Source organism: Vavraia culicis (genome assembly GCF_000192795.1).
Source record: "Vavraia culicis subsp. floridensis unplaced genomic scaffold supercont1.28, whole genome shotgun sequence".
NCBI lineage: Eukaryota > Fungi > Microsporidia > Pleistophoridae > Vavraia > Vavraia culicis.
This window is the reverse complement of record NW_007360631.1, coordinates 21,634-45,450: the sequence shown is the minus strand read 5'-3', so window position 1 is coordinate 45,450 and position 23,817 is coordinate 21,634. Positions and strand designations below refer to the sequence as shown.

At 42.1% G+C, this 23,817-nt stretch overlaps 9 protein-coding genes across 9 annotated transcripts; 6 read left to right on the top strand and 3 right to left on the bottom strand.

Annotated features, from left to right (window-relative positions):
* Nucleotides 1-2,981, top strand: VCUG_01679 (uncharacterized protein; the record flags this gene model as incomplete). Its single annotated transcript, XM_008076505.1, has 1 exon — nt 1-2,981. The coding sequence occupies one exon, from the start codon at nt 1-3 to the stop codon at nt 2,905-2,907; it is 2,907 nt and encodes a 968-aa protein (XP_008074696.1). The 3' UTR covers nt 2,908-2,981.
* Nucleotides 2,970-3,805, bottom strand: VCUG_01678 (uncharacterized protein). The gene has a single exon (XM_008076504.1). It carries the CDS (start codon nt 3,745-3,747, stop codon nt 3,202-3,204), a length of 546 nt encoding a protein of 181 aa, XP_008074695.1. The 5' UTR covers nt 3,748-3,805; the 3' UTR covers nt 2,970-3,201.
* Nucleotides 3,806-5,480: 1,675 nt separating this feature from the next.
* Nucleotides 5,481-9,088, top strand: VCUG_01677 (uncharacterized protein; the record flags this gene model as incomplete). Its single annotated transcript, XM_008076503.1, has 1 exon — nt 5,481-9,088. The coding sequence occupies one exon, from the start codon at nt 5,481-5,483 to the stop codon at nt 8,829-8,831; it is 3,351 nt and encodes a 1,116-aa protein (XP_008074694.1). The 3' UTR covers nt 8,832-9,088.
* A 1,939-nt stretch (nt 9,089-11,027) lies between these two features.
* Nucleotides 11,028-12,726, top strand: VCUG_01676 (uncharacterized protein). The gene has a single exon (XM_008076502.1). It carries the CDS (start codon nt 11,050-11,052, stop codon nt 12,691-12,693), a length of 1,644 nt encoding a protein of 547 aa, XP_008074693.1. The 5' UTR covers nt 11,028-11,049; the 3' UTR covers nt 12,694-12,726.
* A 509-nt stretch (nt 12,727-13,235) lies between these two features.
* Nucleotides 13,236-14,253, top strand: VCUG_01675 (uncharacterized protein; the record flags this gene model as incomplete). Its single annotated transcript, XM_008076501.1, has 1 exon — nt 13,236-14,253. One exon carries the CDS (start codon nt 13,236-13,238, stop codon nt 14,235-14,237), a length of 1,002 nt encoding a protein of 333 aa, XP_008074692.1. The 3' UTR covers nt 14,238-14,253.
* Nucleotides 14,254-15,698: 1,445 nt separating this feature from the next.
* On the top strand, nt 15,699-17,285 carry VCUG_01674 (uncharacterized protein; the record flags this gene model as incomplete). Its single annotated transcript, XM_008076500.1, has 1 exon — nt 15,699-17,285. One exon carries the CDS (start codon nt 15,699-15,701, stop codon nt 17,283-17,285), a length of 1,587 nt encoding a protein of 528 aa, XP_008074691.1.
* A 749-nt stretch (nt 17,286-18,034) lies between these two features.
* Nucleotides 18,035-18,519, bottom strand: VCUG_01673 (uncharacterized protein; the record flags this gene model as incomplete). The annotated part of the gene is made up of 1 exon (XM_008076499.1): nt 18,035-18,519. Exon 1 carries the CDS (start codon nt 18,398-18,400, stop codon nt 18,035-18,037), a length of 366 nt encoding a protein of 121 aa, XP_008074690.1. The 5' UTR covers nt 18,401-18,519.
* A 603-nt stretch (nt 18,520-19,122) lies between these two features.
* On the top strand, nt 19,123-20,123 carry VCUG_01672 (uncharacterized protein; the record flags this gene model as incomplete). Its single annotated transcript, XM_008076498.1, has 1 exon — nt 19,123-20,123. The coding sequence occupies one exon, from the start codon at nt 19,123-19,125 to the stop codon at nt 20,098-20,100; it is 978 nt and encodes a 325-aa protein (XP_008074689.1). The 3' UTR covers nt 20,101-20,123.
* A 2,826-nt stretch (nt 20,124-22,949) lies between these two features.
* VCUG_01671 (uncharacterized protein) lies at nt 22,950-23,816 on the bottom strand (the record flags this gene model as incomplete). The annotated part of the gene is made up of 1 exon (XM_008076497.1): nt 22,950-23,816. A coding segment is annotated over one exon (867 nt), but the record flags the coding sequence as incomplete, so codon positions are not given.
* Between the last annotated feature and the right edge of the window lies 1 nt (nt 23,817).

Below are 23,817 nucleotides of genomic sequence, written 5' to 3'. Positions count from 1 at the left end.
ATGGCAAAAAAGACTGAGGCCGAGAAGGTGTCGGGCATAGACACGCAGATCGACATCCACGATGCAGATAAATCGATAATGGTGAACGCAAGCACGCAGATTGTGGTGTACAGCGTGCTATTCATCATTTTTCTTATCCTGAGGAATAAATTTAGGCTTATATTCTCGCCAAATCCGAGAAAGAAGAAAATACATCCCGCTTACAACCACACGGGCATTTTAAACTGGATACTGCCGATCTACCGGACAACGGACATCGAAATGATAAACATAAACGGACTGGACAGCTACGTCATGCTCTCTTTGTTCAAAATGATCGCCACCATTTTCTTTTACATGATAATTTTTGTAACGCTGCCGCTGTGTGGTTTGTACGCTTTTGGGGCGTTCAACTCGGAAGAGATTTATTTCTCGCTGTGCTACAGAAACAAGGACGAGTACTACGTTAAGCTGTGTTCGTTTGTTGTGGTGTTCATCATAACGACAATTGTCATTCTTGTACTCTACAGCTACGCCAAATCGTTTATCTCCCTGCGACAGGCATACATACGCAACCCGGCCACGATGCATCCCATCGAGTACATGAAGAAGCATTCAGTTGAGTACGTGAATGCACCCTCCAAGAGCGTCCTTCTCACACGGCTGCCCACGTATCTTGAGAGCAGTCTGGACCTGTCATCGTATGTGAGTGCGTTGGGCTTGGGCGAGCAGAAGAACGCAATGATTGTGAGGGACACGCGCAGGTACAACAAATTGCTTTCCAGGAAAAAGAAGATCGTGATACGCCTTGAAAACGAAATTTACGCGATTTACAGGCAACGCACACAAACGGAGTTGAGTGAAAAGGAAGCAGGCGGCAATGTAAACGATGGGTCTGCAGGCTCTGCTTCAACGATGGAGCTTGAGGAGGAAAAAAATAGCAAAATAATGCCTATTGAGAAGAAAGTGCACCTTCTCAAGGCGCTCTTTAATGACAAAAAGTATGACAAGCTACAGGGCATACTCAGCGAGTTGAAGAAGAACCATGATGACATCACAGAAGAGCTTAAGAAGCTGAATGAGGATACGACCATTGAGAAGAACATCGTTGAGATTATACAGGACGAGTTGTATGACAGGGATTACAGCGACAAGGAGAATTTGAAGGGTGATGATAGTTTTAAGAGTGCAGAGGATAAGGAAGGGAATGGAAGGAGTAGTTCTAGTGGTGACAAGAGCAAGGAGAACAGGGATGATGACCTTGTGAAAGACGACAAAGGGAAGGATAACAATGAGAGGAGTGGCGAAGAGAACGATGTGGAGAAGGGTGGTGATGAAACGGTTGTAAAGGATGAGAATAGAGATAAAGAAAATGACGAGGAAAAAAACAAAGAAAATGACGAGGAAAAAAACAAAGAAAATGACGAGGAAAAAAACAAAGAAAATGACGAAGAGAAAAACAAAGACAATGACGAGGAAAACCAAGGGTCTGAAAAGAACGAAAATAATCTGGGATCACCCACTAACAGCGTAAATAGTGAGACATACCATGCGTGTCTGAGAAATGCAGTTTTCCGGTCGTCTTTCAACCTCGAAATTCCCTACAAAACACGTGCAGGCATCGTTTCGTTCAAGCACCAAAGAAGTGCAAGCATTCTGTGCCAATCGCTCATTTCCAGCAAAATGTTCTCGTGCATCGCAGAACCTGCTCCTGCCCCAAACGACATAAAATACGACAACATCAACAAAAGCCCATTTATAGCAAACATGCAACGGCTGTTGTGCTCGTTTCTGTTTGTGCTGTTCACGCTCATGTTCTTCTACGCGGTGGGTTTGATTGCATCATTCTGCAACTTGAAGTATCTCGAAGGTAAATTTACGTGGCTGGCAGACCTCCTGAAAGAACACGCGAACTGGCGAGCGACACTGAACGGCATCCTTTCTCCCCTCGCGTACAACATTCTGATGACCATTGGTCCGATATTCATACGGCTCATTATCACGCTCGAGAGCAACTACTCGGGCACAGCTGACCAGGTCTCCCTGATGAATCGCTACTCCATATTTCTGTTTTTGAACGGTTTCCTTTCGTTTGTTACCACATACTCGGTTCACCAGCTTTCTGGTCTTGACGAGGTCAAGAAAGTGCTTGAAGGCCTTCAGACAGGCTTGCTCAAGACGAGCGTGTTCTTCATGAACGCACTTATACAGAAGGCACTTGTTGGGCAGGTGCTTATTCTCCTGCAAGTAGGTCCTTTGATATCGAAAGCGTTCGCGTACATGTTCAGCAACAAGACTCTTCGTTCAAAGAAACAGCTCGAGAAGAGCATTTCGCTCGACTTTGGCACCGTTTATCCCAACATGCTCCTCATATTTGCTATTTGCCTCGTGTACAGCATCCTCACACCGATCATTCTCGTAGTGGGCTTTGTATTCTACATCTCATGTTTCGTCGTTTTTAAAAACGAATTCATTTACTGCGTGAAGAACGAAACAGAGACGGGCGGTGTCCACTTCAACTTTGCAGCCACGTACATAATTTACATCCTAATATTCTTCCAGACGAGCACTGCCGTGCAGTACCTCACTTCTCATAACATGTACCTATCCTTGTGCCTGTTTGTGCTCGCCGTGCTCACGTTTTTCCTAAAAAACGCGTTTCTCAAATCATTTCAGCGTGCATGCGCGTTTTATCCGCTGAGCCTGCAGGAGGAGCATTATATTGACTCATTTACACGCACGCTGTTGCTTAGCCGTGTAAGATTTATTAAAAAATGGACACAGCAAACGAGTGATGAGATGGTTGAACTGCGCAAGATTGGATATGTTGATGCAGAGTGTGCTATGGAATATGAGCGGCCCACTGATAAGGAGGGAATATATCTTGATACGGAGGTATTCGTAGAATTGGAAAAGATTTATGGATAGAAAAAAGATGCTTTTGGCCGTGACGTAGCCATGTCTTATAATTTATATTAAAGACAATTTGTGCAATTTAATGGTTTCTATTGGGAATGGTGCGATGAATTGGTTTATAATTTAGTACGACGTGCTTGTGGGTTATCATCTATGACGATTTATACGTGAGATTAGTTTTTACAACTTAGGTTCGATGAATTGCTCGTTGGATTTTTCTTACTTGAGATGACTTTAATGGACCATTTGTTACGATGTATGGTCAATAAATACTCTCAAATACACGGTATTTCTGTTATACTTTTATTACTCCTCGTACGTACTCTCATAACTTCCTCTATTTATAGTCTTTCGCTCCTTTCGCACTAACAGTTTTTTATACTCGTCTGTTTTCTCCCTAAGCATCATGTTTAGATCATACACATTCTCTTTTTCCCGCTTCAAACTATTTTCCAATTTCTTGATACAACTCTTCATATTCTCTTTTTCAATCGCTGCGCTCAATTTACACGTTTTGAGGTGTTGCACCGCCTTATATGCGTCAGAATGCGCCTTTTCTAACATAGTTTTCATTATGTATTCCTGTTGCTGCGCCTGATACATCCAGAATGATATGGCATCACGCGCGCACTCCAAGACATCATCTGGCGGATAGCCAACGATTGAAGGTGGCTTTGTCAGCTCACGTACAAGTAGCTCATCCTTTCTTACCATAGTTTTGCATGCCACACAGATCTGCATATTCTCTATTTTTGGTGAGCACGTCTCACAGTATACGTGTGAGCATGGCGTGATTAGAATGTATTTCTGGATGGTGGAGCGGCAGCGCAGATTGTTGCACTTGAGATGCATTCTGAGGGGTACTTTAAAGCAATTCAAGACATTCTGTTTCTCTTCAGGTCTAGGGCAGTTTTACTTCTATGCTTAGGGTAATAAATGATGAATATTTATTCGTTTTGTGGGAATAAAGCAGCTTAATAATCAAATATAGAACAAATATAGAACAAATATTACCATCGTGGGTAACTGCGCTTACTGATGAAGTGGTGACCAGTCATGACCAAAGGCCAGATTATGAGGGAATGTGGACTTTGATATGGAAATAAGGGCTTATCACGTTGTAGGAGATCGTGATAAACTCTCTGCATACATAACAAATTACATTGTGTCCATCAAAAAAATTATCTGCACTCGTACATAAGCTGATGAATAGCACAATAAACGGTTACATTTATATTGGATGAACATTCAATGCAAAATTTGACACACGGATTCGCATTAAGTAAGCATTTATGATCGTATTCGTTACATTTGATGGATTGAATGGTAGAGTCAAGCACTTCATATGAATTGATTTACGTTAACTTCAGTCACCTCTCATCAGATTCATAGTTTTGGTAATGCCTTTCGAATAAAGAACCATTAGTGTTGTATAAGGAATCGTTATTGAATGTTAGCACAGATGTGTGTTCTTCAACGCTTTTTATTTTATTTTCAATGTTCAACTATGGTTATGAGTTATTTACGCACTGGTAAACAAACTGTGCACTGGCTATGGTTACAATGATTTAGGCTCTTTAAATAATCTTTGCACTTGTAAATTCGGTACATTGATGGTTTAAGGGGTTAACCGCTAAAACGATGGGTAAAGTCTTTTTGTTTGTTCAAAGTAGTTTACCATGTATTAGACCATATTAACGCAGTTGCTGGTAAACATTCCGTTGTGTTTTGTTTGTGATCTGTTTTAAAACGATTCTTGGTTTCAGTGATCAAAACGCTGCGATCGATGTAACAGCAAATTATTCGTTGTTCCTATGATCATTTGTTCGTGGTTACACTTGCCTTTGTGTTTTAGCATCCTTTATTTAATGTTTTGTCCCATCAAAGGATGCTCCATTCTCGTTTTGTCAATCGTAAGAACGCCTATTTATCTCATTACATAACAACGCCTGGCTCTCTTCTTGATTATGAATTGTGGCATGTTGCTGATAATTTATTTAATAGTATACCAAATAACGTACTTGATATTGCTTTAAGGTTACAGAAATGGTTTTACAACCGAAATATTAAGTGGTAGTTGGCACTAACAAGTTGTACAACTCAAAAAGCTGATAAAAACGAAAGATGAGTGCTGTTATAGTACAATTTATTATGCTGTCATAACAAAAAGACACACCATTACCAAATGATTCATGGCAAAAGACGAAAAAATGTGTCTGTACTAACGCGATATACCGTCCTGTCGGAAATGCAAGATCAAAATCATTGATAACCGGTGGAAAATAGCAAATGGTGTCTTTGTTTGGTGATATAATTTGAAACCGATCACGGGTTTCTTTGTTTTACCTAAAGTATAAATAAGCACAAATATGTGTAAATGTTAATGAGTGCACAGAAACAAGACACGTGCAATTTTACTGTTCATTCAGACGAAAGTGACTATGAACTGGACGAATCCGATACGAAAGCAGCTTCGCCGCGCATTGTAGGCTTTTACATAGAGGAACAGCGCAACAATGCAGCCATGCCAAACACAAGCTCGGATGCAAATAGTAGGCGACCACAAAGTCACTTCAATCCCGGATATGGCCTGGCTGAATGGAATAGGATTCGCAAGCGGGAGCGTAACAAACGTAACAGAGAAGAAAAAAAAACAAAAGAGGAAAATGCAGTTACTGCATCCTGGCAGTATTTATCCCAGTACATCGGAACTCTATAATGACCAAAGACTCTATAACCACGAATCGGATGAAAACGAACCTGTGTCGGTTCTTAAAACGGAGGAAATAATAAAACCTTTCAGTGATGAAGACATGCGCAGGAACGGCTTTGATGTTCCGCATATAGACGAGGATGAGTACACAAATCCGTTTAGTGATTATGACGGCTACAGGACGGAGTCTTCACCGAACAATGGGAATTCTGGTGAGACGGTAAGAAATTTTGCTGGTCATTTCGTGCCAGTGCGGAAAGAAAGCGAGAACTTTAATACACCGATGGTAAAACATGTTGAAAATAGCAGGAAATGTTCTACGAGTGTTTCATCCTGTTCGATGAGTATGGATGAGACAACCAGCAGTTCAGATGCACAGATAGCTTTCACAGCAAAGAAAGTTAGCACTATGAACATGCCAACAGCTTCCGTGTCAGAAACAGCAATTGATATGAATACGCCGGTATCTCCTGTGTCAGAGAACTTGGAAGAGGGCATTAACGATGAAAACATGCTGGCATCTCCAATGTCAGAAAGCTCAGATGATACTGACGGCACGCAAATCACGATGAACCTCTCGTCTATATCAAAAAGCACGGAAGAAGAAAAAGTTGATGATAGGGTTGTAACGATAAACGATCCAAGTGTGTATCAAGGTTTGGTGGACAGGCTGCTGGTCAATCGAGAGAGTTCAAGGAAAACGAATGTCTTTTATTCAAGAGAAAATCAAAATAACATCGAAACGGGAAGCGCTACAGAATACACATCAGGCTGGCCAAGAACCAATGGACAGGATATCGCGTCTCTTCTACAAAAGACGGGGCTTTTCCTTGGTTCTGGTCAACCTCACCATGATTCTGACGCTGACTACGAATTATTCTCCGGTTCGATACTCAACAGAAACGGTTTCGTGAACCGCCGTGGTACGCCCCTACCCGATGTCCCGCAAAATCACATGAACCTAGGATCGAATGCGAGAAGTAGCAACACCATTTATGATCACGGCGTATCAAAAAAGGTCATTAAAGCAGAATATCGGCAATGGGAATGGGTGCACGCAAGCTCAGAGTTTTCGTCAAAAGAAAATTCTAACGAAAAATACCCCATGGTCAAGGAGATGGTAGAAGAGGAAAGCATTTCCTCATCAGATTTGCATGATGATGATTTGATGAGTGGTTCCTCGATCAGTAGCTCTGAGGAGGATCTTTGTGCTGGTTCCATGCAGGGTAACGAGCCTATCCGTTACGTCCAGCAAGAGCATCATACTGGTGCAAGCGATTCGTTTGACTCGGAAGACATCAGTGCGAGCGACAGCAATTTTTCGAGCGTTGAGGACGAGCAAAATAAACACGTTGAACATTATCCGGATTTACATGCTTCTTCAAGCAACTCAGAGCTAATTGATTTTTCGTCTTTTCTCACGCAGCCAAGAAGCGATGAAATCACTGATTTGAGGGAGCAAAGGGATCCTCTGCATTCGGAATCGTTTTTTTCATCACAGAAAAACGAGCATAAACTCGAAAATGACGCGAGCACTCGCAGTGCACGCACAGTAAATATGGACAGCACTTCGATGCTCACGGGGTTCACAACGGCGAGTAAGAAACAGATATATGTCAGCGAAGATGCCATAAAAAAAATGGCTAAGAGACTTGATCAGGATTCAGAGCGCGCAGCGGATGACAATGCTGTCGGTGTGAGCATGGACGTCTTCGATGAGGAGAACATTTTTAATGATGTAAGGATGAGGGAGAACGCACAGGTCAAAGTATCTGTTTTAACCGAAGATTGCGTATTCTCTGATGGAGAGCCGTCTAACAAATCAAAGGAGGAGTCGAACGAAAATGGCAAGCGAACTAGACCGGGTGATACGGTGGATGGAGAAAGTGTGATCAGGAATGATAGATCACATATTACGGGTGCAAAGGCAGAAGATACGCGGAATGGCAGAGATTTAAATGGAAAGCAATCAAAAAATAGAAGTGATACCGGAAAACAAATCGTGAAAGAATTAGAGGCGAGTGCTATTAATGGGATGGAGAAAAAGGTGCTAGAGATCAGCGATGAAACGAATAAAAATCGAAGCATATCGCGAATTGGTGGTCGGATTGACATATGCAATTCAAAGTTCTGTGTTGATGGAGCACAAAAAGAAAACGAACCAGTCGTGGGAGCAAATGCCAAAGACAAGAACAAACAGAATCGGATCGTAAAACACGCGTCTAAAGACGAAATCAGGGTAAAAATGGATGATATTGCGCCAATAAACAACGATATCATCACAAAAAATGCACCGATGCGCATGTACGGAAAACCTGTGAAGGGACATACAACACTAGAAATACAGAAGAACAGAAAAATCGAAGAAATTTACGCCAAAATTGCAAAGAAATACAAAAATCAGAGAAAAGAATGGGTCGATGTGCAGTTCAAATGGGCATACCTGAGCTGCTTCAAATCGAATACTCTAGAGAGGGACATTGCAGACAGGATGGAGAAAAGAAGGATAAGCGAGTACAGCATTCTCCGGCGAATCGTTGAGGGTGACGATGTATGCTTTAAATTGATGTGCCTGATGATCGTAAGGACGGGCAGCATGCTTGAGCTTTACGATGGCTTTTACTCTCTGCTTTTCAGAGCGGACAAGGCGATACAGGGGCGTGTTGTGGCACAGAAATTGAAAATTGGCGATAAAATTTATGTTTTTAACGCAGAGTTGCTCACACATGAGAAGGATATCCTTGCGATAGACGGGCCTGCCTTTCAGATGCACTCGAACTCGGTGATGCGCGTACGGGATGATAAGAAACTGGGATATACCAAATGCGCGTCGTTCTTGATCAAATTTACGAATGTGGACAAGACAGGCGGTCTCGTTCCAGCGATTGAGTTCTCGATTATCAAAATTGTTGAGGACAAGGTACTGATTCAGTGCCAAGGACTGAAACGAGCCGTAGATATGACCAAACTGGAAGAGGAGATGGAATACATGAAGGTGTTGGCCGTCAAACATGGCGTTAAAGAAGAGTTCAAGCTGAAAAGATACTGCAAGCTGCTTGTCAAGGACCTTCATAGCTGCAGAGAAGGCATTTTTACATGGTGGAATATCAGGGAAGAGATAAGGATAGGCGACAAGATAAGAGCAATCAGCACAGCAATTGTCAACGATACGGTTGGTTTGCACTTCAACACCATCAACAGATCGTATGTAGCAAAAATGTAAGTATCTGCCTATTTGATTTGGCACTGGCATTAAATAAAAAAGAGGAATAGACCAAGTAAGCTTACGCTGCCGATATGCCAAGACAGATCTTTTGCCAGAACAGAAGGACCAAAAACCTTCACTTCGTATTACTCCATAAAACAGAGAAGTATTTTAATTGTTGTACAGGCAGTAACCTTTGTTTTAGTGCCCGTTCATTAGCGATTCTCCAATTTTTTTCGTTACCAGTCCAACTTACCAATATCAACCAATTTTCTGGTACCACGTGGTATATTCTGTACTAGCAAGAGTACACCGCATTTTTGTTCCGGTTGCTGCTCTAAATCGGAATAATAATTCGTTACAACTACCATTTCCTCGTAAAAACGTTGAACAAGCTTCCTTTCAAATGACGTGAGCAGAAAAGCTCCAAAAATTTTTGTAAGATTTTTTTCGTAATGAAGAACTGCAAAAGAATGTACCGCGCATGCAGACACATCCTGAACAGGGCAATTTATACGACAAAAGGGATGTTGAGAATGTGAGCGATTGCTAGGATTTGAATGGAGGAACAACCACCCCGTTGCTGAAAATACATAGATTTGACAAGTGCAGCTGCTTAAAGCAATTTATTACTTGATGTTGACACAGAGCATATTCTTAGGATGGAATAACATTGACCGTAGCTGACACAGAGTGAAATAAGTTGTGATAAATAACGTATGCGCACACAAAATTACCGTTTCTCGCACAATTGGTCATGATAAGGCCGCATGCACTCACTGAGTATCTTTCATCCCTTGAACCGTCCTGCTTGCCGTTCAATTCGGTACACCTCGTTACCTCTAAGAATTATTTAATCACCACCACGCACAGACCCTCCTGATGCGCTGAGCGTTTGCCATGGCTATAACAGCCCATTCGGACCGCAGTACACATTTTGCTATTACAGGCCAGTAACATATTAATTGTAAAAAAGGTGCTCTGCCAAGCGGCATGAGCAGGTGTTTGAAAGATAAAACAACATAAAGCGCATCAGAACACACATTCATCACCGTGCAGTAGACCGTCGTGAATGGTTATCATCACTTGCACGCTGTCCTGTCCAGCAAACAACCCGGTTGCCACCAACCAATATTAACAGCACGTTAGCCCATCGTGAACCGTACATCGTAAAGAACATCAGAACACACATTCATCACCGTACAGTAGACCGTCGTGAATGGTTATCATCACACGTTCGTTGGGCAAAAAATTTTTTAAATTTTACGGTAAGTCCAAGCCATGGGCCCAAAATTTTTTTTGTTTTTAAATCTGTTGTTCGATTCTTTTTGATTTGTAGAGATTGATGATTTCGCGTATCAGGCCATTATTGGTGAGCACAGCAGGTCCTTTATCTATTTGAGAGTCTGTTAGATCATCGTATCACACATTACTCCTGGTGCCCTGAAAACCTGCGATGGCCCTGGCGCTCTTTGGTTCGCGGAGCAGATCCGATTACTTGTCCTGTGGAAGATACGAAAAGAGTGCACCGAAGCGAAATAGACAAATGTGCAGCATCGCATTGAACGAATACCGACAATGCAATTATTTTTCAACCACCTCATTGCATGGTGGTCCAACACTTAAAAATGATTTGTAACGCAGTAAAGGACTAGAAGTGCCTTTTACCGCTGTTTAAGAATGGGATGCACGCTTCAGATCGATGAGTGCACGAGCAGTACCATCAATCAGCACATGTCAATCGCAACGAGCATTTTCCTGCGGTAGGCATACGTAAAAGACCGTTGCACCTAACGCAATTATTTCAAATTTACAGCTTTTTCATTAAAAGTACGTTTATTAATCGTTTCATGCTACAACACCCGTTTTAATTTGCTCACTACTCCAATTGCGCCTCACAACGGGCCTCAATACGGGGAATAAACAAACGCACTCGCAATGTAAAGCATAACATTGGCATGCTGTGGTTTAAGAATATTTGCACGAGGAATTGATGAAATACTTGATTTGCCGTTACTTGCCAATTGAGCAGGTGCAGAGCGGAGCTGTCTATCCTTTGCACCTCAGTGCTGCATTATGACCAGGGCGTTAAACACTGCACAGCCTGCAGATCGCTTTAGCACGTGTAATTGGTCCATGTCACGTGCATCTTTTCTGCAGCTGTTGGTCTTTCAAGCGCGGAACGGTTTCATTGGTCATCGGAAAAATATTAAAAGACGGGGGTGTGCGGAACCGTATGTACGACCTGATCGTGATCGGAGGCGGAAGCGGTGGCATAGCGGCTGCTCGCGAGACTGCAAAATTGGGCAAGCGGGTACTTCTCATAGAAAATGCGTACCTGGGCGGTACATGTGTCAATCTGGGCTGTGTGCCCAAAAAAATCACGTACAACATGACAAACATAATTGAGCACATGCTGCTCGCACGCTCATACGGCGTATATCCCAGCTATGAGGTTGACTACGGGCTGTTCAAAGAGTGCAGGGACAGCGCCATTCGTCGGTTGAACATAATCTATGAAAGTATGCTTGGCAGCAACAACGTGGAGGTTATAAATGGGTACGCACGTGTGATTGCGGCTGGAAAGGTTGAGGTGAATGGCAGGGTGCATGATGGCACGCATATTCTGCTGGCGAGCGGATCAAAGCCAAAGACCTTGGAAATTAAGGGAAAAGAGTTTGTGAAATACAGCGATGATTTTTTTTATCTGAAGAGCATTCCCAAGAAAACGGTGATAATAGGCAGTGGCTACATTTCACTTGAAATTGCATTTATGCTGGCGTTGCTTGGATCGGAGGTGTCCATTATTTTGCGCGGTAAGCGGTTTCTCTCGCATTTTGACGAGTTGTTTGATTCTGTGGTGAAGGAGCAGCTTGAAAAGCACCGTATAAGGGCGTACTATGAGGAGAGTGTGTTGGAGGTTTGTGAGGAGGATAGAAGGAGCAACAATGAGCAGAAGGAGACCGGCGAGGATAATCGTGGCTGTCAGGGAACAAGCACTGAGTGCGGGAACGGACAGAACAGAACTGAGCAGAAGGAAAACGATGTGCCTCCCAATGAGGCCTACAAAAACAAAATCAAGCAGATAAAAGTGGTCGACGTATCTAAGGACAGGACCAACAACAAAGTGCGCTTCGGCATACATGGCGAAGAAATCAACGTCAAAGACAAAGAAGATGTCCTTGAAATACACAAAGACGAGGTCCGGGTGGAATTCGAGGATGAGCGCCCACGCGACAGCACCTATAAGGTGGTGCTGAACAACGCAGTCATAAATAACGCAGATTTTGTGATGTGTGCGATTGGCCGAGACTGCGATCTTTCGTACGTGCAGGTGCCCATAAACACGCACAACAGCTACGCGGTGGTGAACGAAAAATTTATGACGAGCGTGGAAGGTGTGTATGCCGTTGGCGATCTCATAGGACCAAATCACATGCTCACGCCGTTCGCAATATTCTGTGCTCGAAAACTCGTACGATCCCTGTTCGAACACGAACCTATTCCTGCTGATGTGTACGAATTCGTGCCAAGCGTGGTTTTCACACACCCGCCATGTGCAAGCGTTGGCCTGAGCGAACAGGCAGCGGTTGCACGGTACGGCAGCGTAGAAGTGTACGAGACACGCTTCAACAATCTGATATACGCACTGAGCGACAACAAAACAAGCACAGTCTTCAAAGCGATCGTGCATGGCGGTCGAGTGGTCGGTCTCCATCTGTTCGGCAACGGTGTGGATGAGATCGTGCAAGGCTTTGCGGTGGGCATGAAGAAGGGGCTGTCGTTGGATGACCTGAGCAACTGCGTGTGTGTGCACCCCACGGCTGCCGAGGAGGTGGTCACCATTGGTCGTGTCAGTCCGAGAAGAGCTGATAAATGAGATCATCGAGGCGTAATTAAATTGCTTGTCAGATTCGTGTTGAAAACAAAGCGTGTGATGTGGCAGCTGCTGAGCGGAATGCGCGTGAAGCGAATGTTTTGCGGTTTTATCCAGCATGTCCTCGTGCCTTAAGGCCATAAAATGGTTATCGTCCCCGTTTCGGGTAGAACAGCCTCATTGCACGCGTACCTGCTAATGCCACACCGTTCTTCAATGAATACGTTAATTTGGTGAGCGCATCACCTCCGTGTAACCGAAGTAGTAGGTAAATTTATTGTTATACATCATTTGATGCCCATGTTTTAATTACCTCCTCATAAATCACTTAATTAGTATCTTGATGGTCTATTCGACGGGTCTGACGTGGTATGCACGGCTGAGCCGTGCATGCGTTCTCAACGACAGTTAATTTTCCTTACCGCCTTCATTTCAATGATAAATTCTCGCAATTCATCATTTTGGGTCTTTGATAAATTGGACGTTCATTAAAAGATTGCAATTAATCAGCACGAAAGTATAAAAGGGAACAGATCCGTGCACGTATGCAAAATCTGATTGTTCTTTCTACTACAATTCTGGCATGTGCATTGCAAGGTGTTATGGCACGTGATTCCTGCAGTGGTGTGGGCGTTCTTGAAGCCGAATGCATTAGCGAGTGCGGGTCCGAGAGAAGGCGCCACCACCGCGGAAGAGAGCATGATGGCGGGTTGTTCGATTTCAACTGTGAATCGTCCGATTTCGGCTCGGATTGCCACAGATCGTGCCGAGACAAGGAGAGACACGTTGCACACGGCCGGCACATCCTTGAGAAGTGCATAACACCGTTGGTGTGCGAAGTGGGATGCAGGGATCTCACGGACAGGGAGTGTGAGGTTCTGTTGAAGGCGTTCGATAATCTCCGTCAGTTCATATACAAGGATTTCAGGGAATACGAACAAGCATGGGAGATGCAAGATCCGTTGGCGATGTACCGCATCGCGTACTGCAACCTTGTTCTGTACAATTGCCCATTCGCAATACAAATGGCGAGGTGCATCAATGAGTCCAAAGCATGTGTTGGCTCGCTATCTCTCAGAATATGTGGCGATAATACAACCTTTACCGTGCAGAGCTCTGTGAACTTCATCGTTGCAAATCCCGTATGCATTCCCCTGTTCATTTTAAAGCCAGAGACCTTCTTGAACTGCCCCATCGAAATCGATCTAATATTGTTCAAGTACATATGTAAAATGCTAACAAACGTGCGAAAGGGACATGGGTCAAGCTCGGGATGCCATCGAGGGGTGTCCAAGCTGATCAAGATGTTCCATAGCCGATGCTTCAGGCACGACCGCAACTCCGTGCTCGTGGTCAAGATGGTAATTATCAAACTGTGCGTGGACATAAGACAGAACTGCATTGACTGGAGCTTTGGGACGTACTTTGATATCCTGGAAATGAAGCACAGGGGCCGAGAGAGTGGTAGATCACGCTGCAACTTTACAGCTGCTATCAATTACTACTTTGGCACCATCGGATCGCGTGGAAATACGCCTTGCCATTAAAAATGATGTTAGATAATTCTTCAGCGTGTTTGAAAACAGTCTGCCGCCTTGGTACCACTTCAGGGCTTCATACGTTTTTTGTGCCGATCCTGCCAACTTTTTCTATAATTTACTTATTTATCATTTAATACGTATCATCTCACGCAGGCGAGCGTATTTTCCAGTCTTTTAGGCACGGGCGCAGCTATCGATCTATTGTTCGTGACCGATTCCTCGTATGCTGTGCGTAAATAAGAGAATTGTTGCGCAACGGGTATGGCTTCGTCCCTGGTATATATCGCATATTTGATACTCTGACATGGTACCTTATTCAATACTTCATAAGCCTCCAGTTCATCTTCATTTAACCTGCGTCTACACGCAAGACAAGCCTCATACTTCAATAAATTTACGTACGAAAGCAATCTGTTGTATCTACGCGGTATAAATCCGTAATTTTGTGCAAATATACCGCAGTCTTTCTGGACCAGAGAGTATGTTCGTTTAAGTATTGTGATATGAAAGGACAAATGAACATACCTTGGTAACTAGCGGCTGCGGTTAGTCCTAACAGAACAAAAAAGCATTTTTTAGGTGCTGGTAAGATAAACGACCGATTCTGTGTGCAACAGAACAAAAAAGCATTTAACTATTGCCAATGATCAGATCATACGTATCAGAGATTGCAAAGTTGACATTAAGACATTTATTAAGCTTGATTAATACTTTGGATTGGTAGAGATGGGGATCACGTATTGGTATTTTGGTACGAATGCAAGTACACCCGCTGATATATGATCCATAGTACAGAACATAAATGAAGAAATGAGAAGATGTTAAATTTATCGTGACATGCTATTATAAATGCACGATCGGTACTCCAATGATATTTAAAACGTGATTAATTCAATTTGGTTGTAGAATGTGTATGGACTGTCAGATAAGTCGTATTAATACGGAAGAATATTAAAATTCAATTTAATGAACCGGCGTTGACAAATTGACAAGAAAAGGTCTTCTACAATAATAAATTTACGTATTACACAATATGAATGTACCGGAATGTCTTTCTCATTAAAAACTGGTCTGTCAAAGATAGAGAATTCTCTCAATTTTTACAATTCCTTGGCAATGGAAAGGATCGGATTAGAACGTAAAAATAAAGCGGTGAGTAAACGCTCCAGACAAAAGTAAAAATATTGAAATGTTGCTACAAAACATCACAGATTATAGACTGTGAAGCGTTGCAGCTGCACGCCATCAAGATGTTCGCGGAAATACCCGACAAAGAAATGGTTTATTAAAACAAACGACACAAAAATGTGATAAAAGCAATTAAATGTTGTAATTGCTGATCAAAACTTGACATTGTGATGTAATAGGCCGTAATTAATTCCATAGCGATGGACAGGATGTCATATTTGGCAGAAAGACGGCAATTTATCATCGAAAAACTATAAAAGAAGAGGAGCGGATAAGTTCATGCTATTTTATACATTGTGTCTTGTTGTAATGGTCAGTGCAAGTTGCGGTATATCGGATTGGATTGAATTTGAAGATAGTTTATTTCTGGATGAGGTATCTGACGATTGTCTAAGCGATTATGATCACTGCTACGAGAGTGACCAAAACATACAAAATCTTTTCGAGGCCTCGTACGCACCGGATATAATGCATGTGCAAGGAAATGAACAGAAAGCTATGATTTGTGATAATTTTATAGTAGAAATTGTCAAATCGACGGTTCAAGGGCAATATGATGTGAAAGCCGACAGAGGCTTAGTTTCGTTCCTTCAAGATGTACAGAAGAACTTGGATGATGGTGTAATCGACACCAGGGTCTACGTGTACATCGCTAAAAGAATGTATAGTAAATTGTTGGGTCATACCACGGATAAAATATTTGAGCTTTCTCAAGATGATTTCTTTGTAAGGTACAAAGCGGAAGAACTGGAGAGCCTGCTAAGTAGGGCAATGTCGGCTGACAGTTTTTTACGAAGTGAAGGAGTGTTAGTTTTGAAAAAAATGTTGGAGAAAGTCCAAGAAACATTGTCATATCGCACAAGACAAATGTATAAAAATGGAAAACGACCCATGTACCGTTATTCCTATTATAATGACAAACAGCCTGAAATGCGGTTGGAAGTGGTTGACATGTGGTTAGAATGCCTCAAAAGAACACTCTTAATTCTTATCGATAATTGGAAACCGGAGGAGTTAATAATCAAGGAGCAGGGATACAAAATGGCAAAACTTGGAGTTCTTTTGGAAGCTGGTCCAGAGAGTGGGAAAGTCATATGGGTACGTCTGCTGGGAAAAGCTGAATTGTTCGATCGAAACAATAGGGTCATCGATAACAAAAATGGAAAAAAAAATGCTGCGAGCAAAGATGCAAAAAATGAAACAAATGAAACGAAAAGCGGTTGTTTGCGGCCAATAACTCAGAGTAATAACGCACCGAAAATCGACCGCCCTGTCGTGTTGGGATTAGCTGATTCCCCAAAAAGGTGTTTTAACTCAGGAATGGAACAGAATGATACATCGAGAACTCAATTAGCAGATAATAAGGGAACAGTGCTGAAAAAGAAATCATTGAAATGGTCTGACAGACTGATAACTGGTAGTAATCAAAGTGGATCAAGTACTGACAGTGCGTATCATAGTACAAATATTGTTCGTACCGATGGCAATCATAGTGCTGAGAACCTAGGGCCTGCCTCTCTATCCGGTGAAGACGCAATCACACATGTGAGTGGGGACACTAGCACAGATGGCAATCATAGTGCTGAGAACCTAGGGCCTGCCTCTCTATCCGGTGAAGATGCAATCACACATGTGAATGTGGGCACTAGCACAGATGATATAAGGATGAGTAGTGTTACAGATCAGCCGGTGGTCCATGGAACAACCAGCAACGGAGCGAACGATTCATTACTTGCTCATACGAATGTAGGGTCCGATGGTACCCCAGGAATGCCAGGGAGGCCTGAAACTCCTGATGCAGACACTACCAATGGTGCATCTACTCTCGTTGACGATTTACCGGATAGACCCGCTTCAAGTTTGTAACGAGGCACGGATAATGTGATGCTTGAGAGTACTGGAAGAGGAAATGTGTAGATAAACTCGTTCGAAAAAACTGCGCTTTATACGCTCGTTTAGTGATAGTGGCACAAACACACTCACTATACTGCAATAACTTCAACGTTTAACTTATTTTTTAGCTGTGGATCTTTCCCTTTTCATTCTTCTGCTTTGATAGCACAACACTTTGCCAATATCACCATTATTTTTGACTCATGACAGGTTGTGCTCTTCACCAGTCGACTCATGCTGTGGGCAACTCAAAACTCTTTCCATTTCTGGCATCAAAATGCAAGGCAATCTGGCACATCGATCTATCGGTTGTACTTGATAAATTGGTTAATCTGTACGCTTCATTGTTCCCACAGGTTACAAGGGGAGTGCCGGTGCGTAGCAGTGACACCGATAAAAAGTAGTCGTAATTTGACTATGACCATGCTTTTAGCGAAGAAAAATACAACCACAGCACACTGTCCTCTTTAACCATATCGTGTTGGTCACACACTTCTCAGGGAGGCGATTTTTGCCATTCAACGTGAAACGTTCAAGTCTAGAGCGGCTGTTGTGCACCGATAGAGGCGTGATAAAAAATTTTAACAAGTCATTAGCTGCGCTATTTCTATTTAAAAACGGAATAAAGTTTGAATGCACACTAAATACTTTCCTTTTAAAAATTATCATATTACATTTGTCCCTTGTTTTGAATCTTTGGTAAATTGATTTACATCCAATAATCATGTCTTTTGAATATTTTTTGTAACGAACAACTGAGAGTGTCCCAGAAAAAAGAGTTGAACAAAAATCCTTAACAACGTATTTGGCATAGAAATGTGGAACAAGAATGGTAAAGTTTTGCGCTGGGTTGAGCAATTTATTTCAGAGAACTGACCAATCAGCATTTGAATTGCCTCTTTATACCTACGATCCCTGCTATTTTGGAAAATTGTTGTTGTTAATCCGGCAACTGACGTGTTACGTGAATTAAAATGCGTATCAACACTTATGCACGTCTGGTTCCTGGCTGAATACGGTGCTATCGTTCGATATGCGGGAGAAAATGTCCATTCTATGAGAAGGGTGAGAGGTAAACCGTGTGGCATCTCTTCAAGAAGTTCCTATGATGGGTTAAATATCAAACACATTTCCTCGGCTGAATGTTTGGTTGCATGAAATTATACTCATTTGCAGATCCGAGGCGAAGAATTCTTTTGAAGGTCTCGGTGGGAGAATGTCAAGTAATTCATAGCTTGCGCGTTAAGGTCACCGTTGCAGCATACCTTTCTGTTGTGGTGATGGTACATGCGTAGGAGCTATACGGAATGGAGCACTAGTTTTCTCCATGAAGCAAAGTCCGTGGTCATGATCAGTCTCAGTGGATCGGGAAGTGTGATTATTTGGATGCTATGATATGAGGAGATAAATAAACGAAACCTTGGCAAGAAATGGTTATTTCATAGTACGAATAGAGCAGATTCGATGTTTGTTACACGGTTTCATCATTTTATATCGTACTATAATGAGATTATAAATTTGTACAAATATCAACTGGATTTGTTTGACGTGTAATTGCTGTTATCTGCAGGATTTGAATGCTTTTCGTAGACAGAAAAATTGTTTTTTGTAATGTTGAACCATGGAATAGTGGCCATAGCCGATCCTGTGTGCCAAACACAGATGGTTACATACGAAAAGCAGAGACGCTCAACAACAAGAACAAGGAAATACCATCGCTACTTGGTTACACACATTTAAGGCGCTTCACCACGGTGAAGAGCACGTTGATCAGATCCAAGTTAAGTATGGTTCGTTGAACTCATGGTGAATGGTATGTCTCGGTCGTATCCTTGGCCTGCTCCCCTCAAATATCCAAAGTTTTTTAATTTCTGAATTTTTGGTATCCTTGAACAAAATGGTACAGATGGAACGCAGACTCGTACCTGCGCCGTGCAGGCTGGTCAACACAAAAAATAACTGCTTCTTTAACTCTGTGATGCAGTGCACGATGTACACGTATCCCGTGGTCACCTACTTCGAATCGGGTTTGTTCACAAAGGAGCAGAAAATATGCAAAAAGTTCCAGGGATTCATAACAAAATACATTGACAGCAAAATTATGGATCCGCAGTTTTTTATAGACGGTTTGGCAACAGAAATACGCATTTTGGACGGGAATGAGCAGGATGCGCAGGAGTTTCTGCTGTTGTTTTACAGCAAGCTGACGGAGGAGCTCGGATTGCTCGACAACATGTCTATTGTGAATGTCCATCAGTTGCGGAAGATTGGCAGGACGAATATCATGGTCAAAACGTTTTTTGGGCTGGTGTTAAACCGGCTACGATGCATGGGCTGCTTTGCAGTGACGGAGCACACGCATCAGTTCAGGAATTTGACTCTGGACGTGACCGAGAGCATGCAGGAGTCTGTCGACAAATATTTCAAGGAAGAGGTGTACAACTCTGAGGTTGAGTGCGAAAGCTGCAAGAAACGGGCGAAGGTGTGCGTTACGAGGCAGATTACGGCTTATCCAGAGGTGCTCATACTGCAGCTATCCAGGTTTATTGATGTTGATCGCAAAAATGACAGTTATGTTGTTGTCAGCGAGAAGATGCAGATAGACAAGAAGACGTACCATCTAACCGGCATGGTATGCCATTCCGGTACGTTGAGGAACGGGCATTATGTTGCATATGCCAAGGTAAATTCGTTATGGCACAGCTTTGATGATATGAACGTAACTGAATTAAACGAATCTCATATCAGCAGCACAGGCGCATATATCCTGTTTTATTCTCGAATTTAAAATAAATCACTTGGATCTTGCTCATTAAATTTTTAGATGTGCGCCCAGCATCACTTTTGATACGGGCGTGCGTTCTTTAACACGATCTATTCAAATTAACGCTAAGCACACTTTACTACGATAACGGAAGTGACTAAATCCACTAAATTTGCTGGAAGTATCGCTCCTTACAGCACATTTGATGAAATGGCCGATATAAATAGCAAATATACTTCAATTGACATTCCTCTACTCCAGGACACGGTGCCAGTCTTGCAGAAACAGTCATCCTGGTTTTGTGATCCAATTTTTGTAAAGCTGTTTAATAACCATCTCACAGCCACATACAAACTCATCTAGCAGTTGTACGATCCGTCGCTTTTGAAATATATTAACTGCTCATTTTTTCTTTGGACACTCGCATTGCTGGCGATAGCACGATCAATCTGCTGTTTAAGCGATTTCTGTGCTGTAAATCTTTGAGAGCGGCACAATGAACCTTTCTTGTGGCACTTCTGTTTCCTACATCGTTATTTGCTTTTCCGCTCAAAACCGTTTATTTATCCCTCACACAGCAGCATCTGGGCGAATACGCCTTTCTGGTCTGCTGGAAGCGACCGTGGCCACAGGCCTGATGTGATACGCGTAGCGCAGTAAGTGACTCTGAAGTGATACCTATCCAAGAGTTGTGATCTTCTATGGTAGAATAAGAGCTTATACCAGGTGAATAAATCTGTTAAACATTATCGTTCAATTTACCAAAACATATTGCAGCTATGTACCATGTTTGTTCGGCAACGGCGTTCAAGAACATGGCTATTGACGTAAAAACCTTTCAATATCAGTTTAAAACAAGTTTACTTCGTAGATTCTTCCCTCTTTTAGGTGCACCTTTCCCCTAAACGCCTTCGAAACATTTATCAATTTGTCTATTCGCTTGTTTAATGCCCCTTGCTTCTTAAGCAAGCCACTAACGTGCTCTAAATCTGTGATCGGCTCCTTTCCATCGTAAATTCTTTCTAATTTCCGTTTCATACTGCCGTAATCATCGCTGAACAACATCTCCGTATTTTCGTTTTCATCTTTTTGCATGGGCTAATATTATCGTTGTCGGCTAAAACCGGCTAAGCATTCATGGTAGCAAACTACGCACTCTGATACATACCTGGTTCGTTAAGCATTACCTGTTATTTAAACTACATCATACCCAGTACAAGCAAAATGTCTGTTCGAGCTATCAGGATCAGACACTCGTGATATTTTCGAAGTTTTTCTCAAACCGTGTTTGTTCATTTCCGCACACTTCATCAGTCCTGATTCATGCTATCATTCTGTACGAAAACCGCGTGGCAAACAAAAGGGGTAGCAATAGGAGATCAAACGAACGAAGACACACCGCCATTTTTCATATAAATGAAAGACAATTCAAATGTTCAGAAGTCGGTTCTGTGAAATGAATCATTTGACCCTTCGAGAAAAATAAAAATTTTTGTTCCATGTATTTGTACTGCATGAAGAGTCTAAAGTTGTTGTACAACTCATTCTTTCTGAGATGCACTTAGTCATCATTTACAAACAATATTTTCATTCTATTTTTATTTATTGAACCCCTCTATTATTTAGTTGGCTGTTTTTATGAACACCATCACGTCTAATCAAAATGCATGAAATAAATAACATATCTGCACTTTTAACTTTTGTTTGATGTCCTCAACATTGTAACAAATTATGATAGCATTCACAGTATATTTTGATGATTTACCAGAAAAAGAATGAAATACGAAGAAATGAATGTAAAAGTGAGTTTTTGGTCAATGTAACAGAACATAACATCACAATCAAATTGACATTTTTGTGAACATTTTGTATGTTCTCATCATCGACTAGCGTTCATTTTTCTGGAAGAATCAAAACTATAAATAAGTTAAGAAGTCGATGCATAATATAGTCCTACTTTGACAATACACCAACTGAAAAGTTTTTGGTGGAGAAAACACAATTGTTAAATCCTGGTGGTTTTGTCTGTGCTGTAGATAATCAGCTGATTGTCTGCCGCGGCAAAGCTTTATTTATTGGTCGGACCTACGAGAGTCTGCAAAATGTTCCTGTGCTCCGTGCACAGTTCTTAAAAAAGCACTTCGGTATTGTGCATGTTCCAAAAAAAAATATAAAACCAAAAAAAATAGTAAAAAATAAAAATAACAAAAAACAAAAAAAGTACACGGACACACCAAGTGGCGCAGCCGAGGTGGAAGCAGAAAGTTTACACACACTTTTAAAAATTTTAATTCTCCTGATAAATCATCTTCTTCCATCAAGGAAGCTGTTGTTAAACCGTTTGCTAAGCCGTTTACAAGGCTGCAAAAATTTATTATGGAGACTTGGATCGACAAGATGAAGAGTGGCGAAAAAATAATGTCAATTAAAAAGGAAGTCAAGGAGTCAAAAGAAATGCTGTAATCTTCAGAAGTTGATTTCCAACTACAAGTTGGTAATGGAGCAAGAAAAATTGAAGATTGAAAGAAATAATAATAAACTAAACACTAATGGTTTGGTAAACAATCAAAACAATGATGATAAAAAAGGTGTTTTACATAACCATAAAGACAGCATCATCTCCATGGGTGAGTGCAGTGACAAATTTGTATGAAAATTGTACTGCCTATTAGAAATGCACGATTTTGGAGTGTCAGCCGTATATGTAAAAATTACTTGCTATTGAATGAAAGTGCTAGCGGAAGTAACGTGGTAACGGTTAGAATGTTTTAATATCGATTATTCGCCCATTACAGCGGTACAATTCGGTAAAAAACGATAATTGCAAACTACTTCATTTTATTTTCACAATTATTTGGTTTTATCGCATATTACTACGACATGCAGGATGAAAATCCTTGACAAGCACTCTTTCTGCCTCTTTTCCTGTATGATGGGCGGTAACTTGAATATCCGGGCCTGCACGATGAGAAGCAATCGCTTGCACAGAATGATGATGAGCCACACGATGAACTGTCTTTAGCGCCATTCCAGTTGCTGTTACCATCATAGCACTGCGATGCGGGATAAAGAGGTGAGCACGAAGATTCTTTAGCTGCATGCCAGTTGCTGTTACCATCATAGCATGATGATGCGGGATAAGATGGCGGACAGACCGGCTCTTTGGTCGGATAGCAACTGCTGCTACTCTCATAACACTGCGATGCGGGATAAGATGGCGGACAGACCGGCTCTTTGGTCGGATAGCAACTGCTGCTACTCTCATAACACTGCGATGCGGGATAAGATGGCGGACAGACCGGCTCTTTGGTCGGATAGCAACTGCTGCTACTCTCATAACACTGCGATGCGGGATAAGACGTGATACATGGCGACTCGTAAGATCTAGGCTTACTTGATTCACAGAAAAGCACACTTCCACATTCACTAGCGTATGCTTTAGATGGATATCCACCGTATGAATGGCCGAATGAACCTTTGGTCTCTTCATTTCTTACTTTGTCTTCATCTTTTCCGGTTGCCTCTGGCTCATTTGTTGGAACATTGTTGTTATTTTTAGCGGCAGGTGTTTTATCGCTTCCATTTGCCTTAGAAAAGGGTGCGGCACCGTTTCCGTTGCCATTTCCACCGTTTCCATCGCCATTGCCATTTCCACCGTTTCCGTTTCCGTTTCCATTTCCACCGTTTCCATTGCCATTGCCATTTCCACCGTTTCCATTTCCACCGTTTCCATCGCCATTG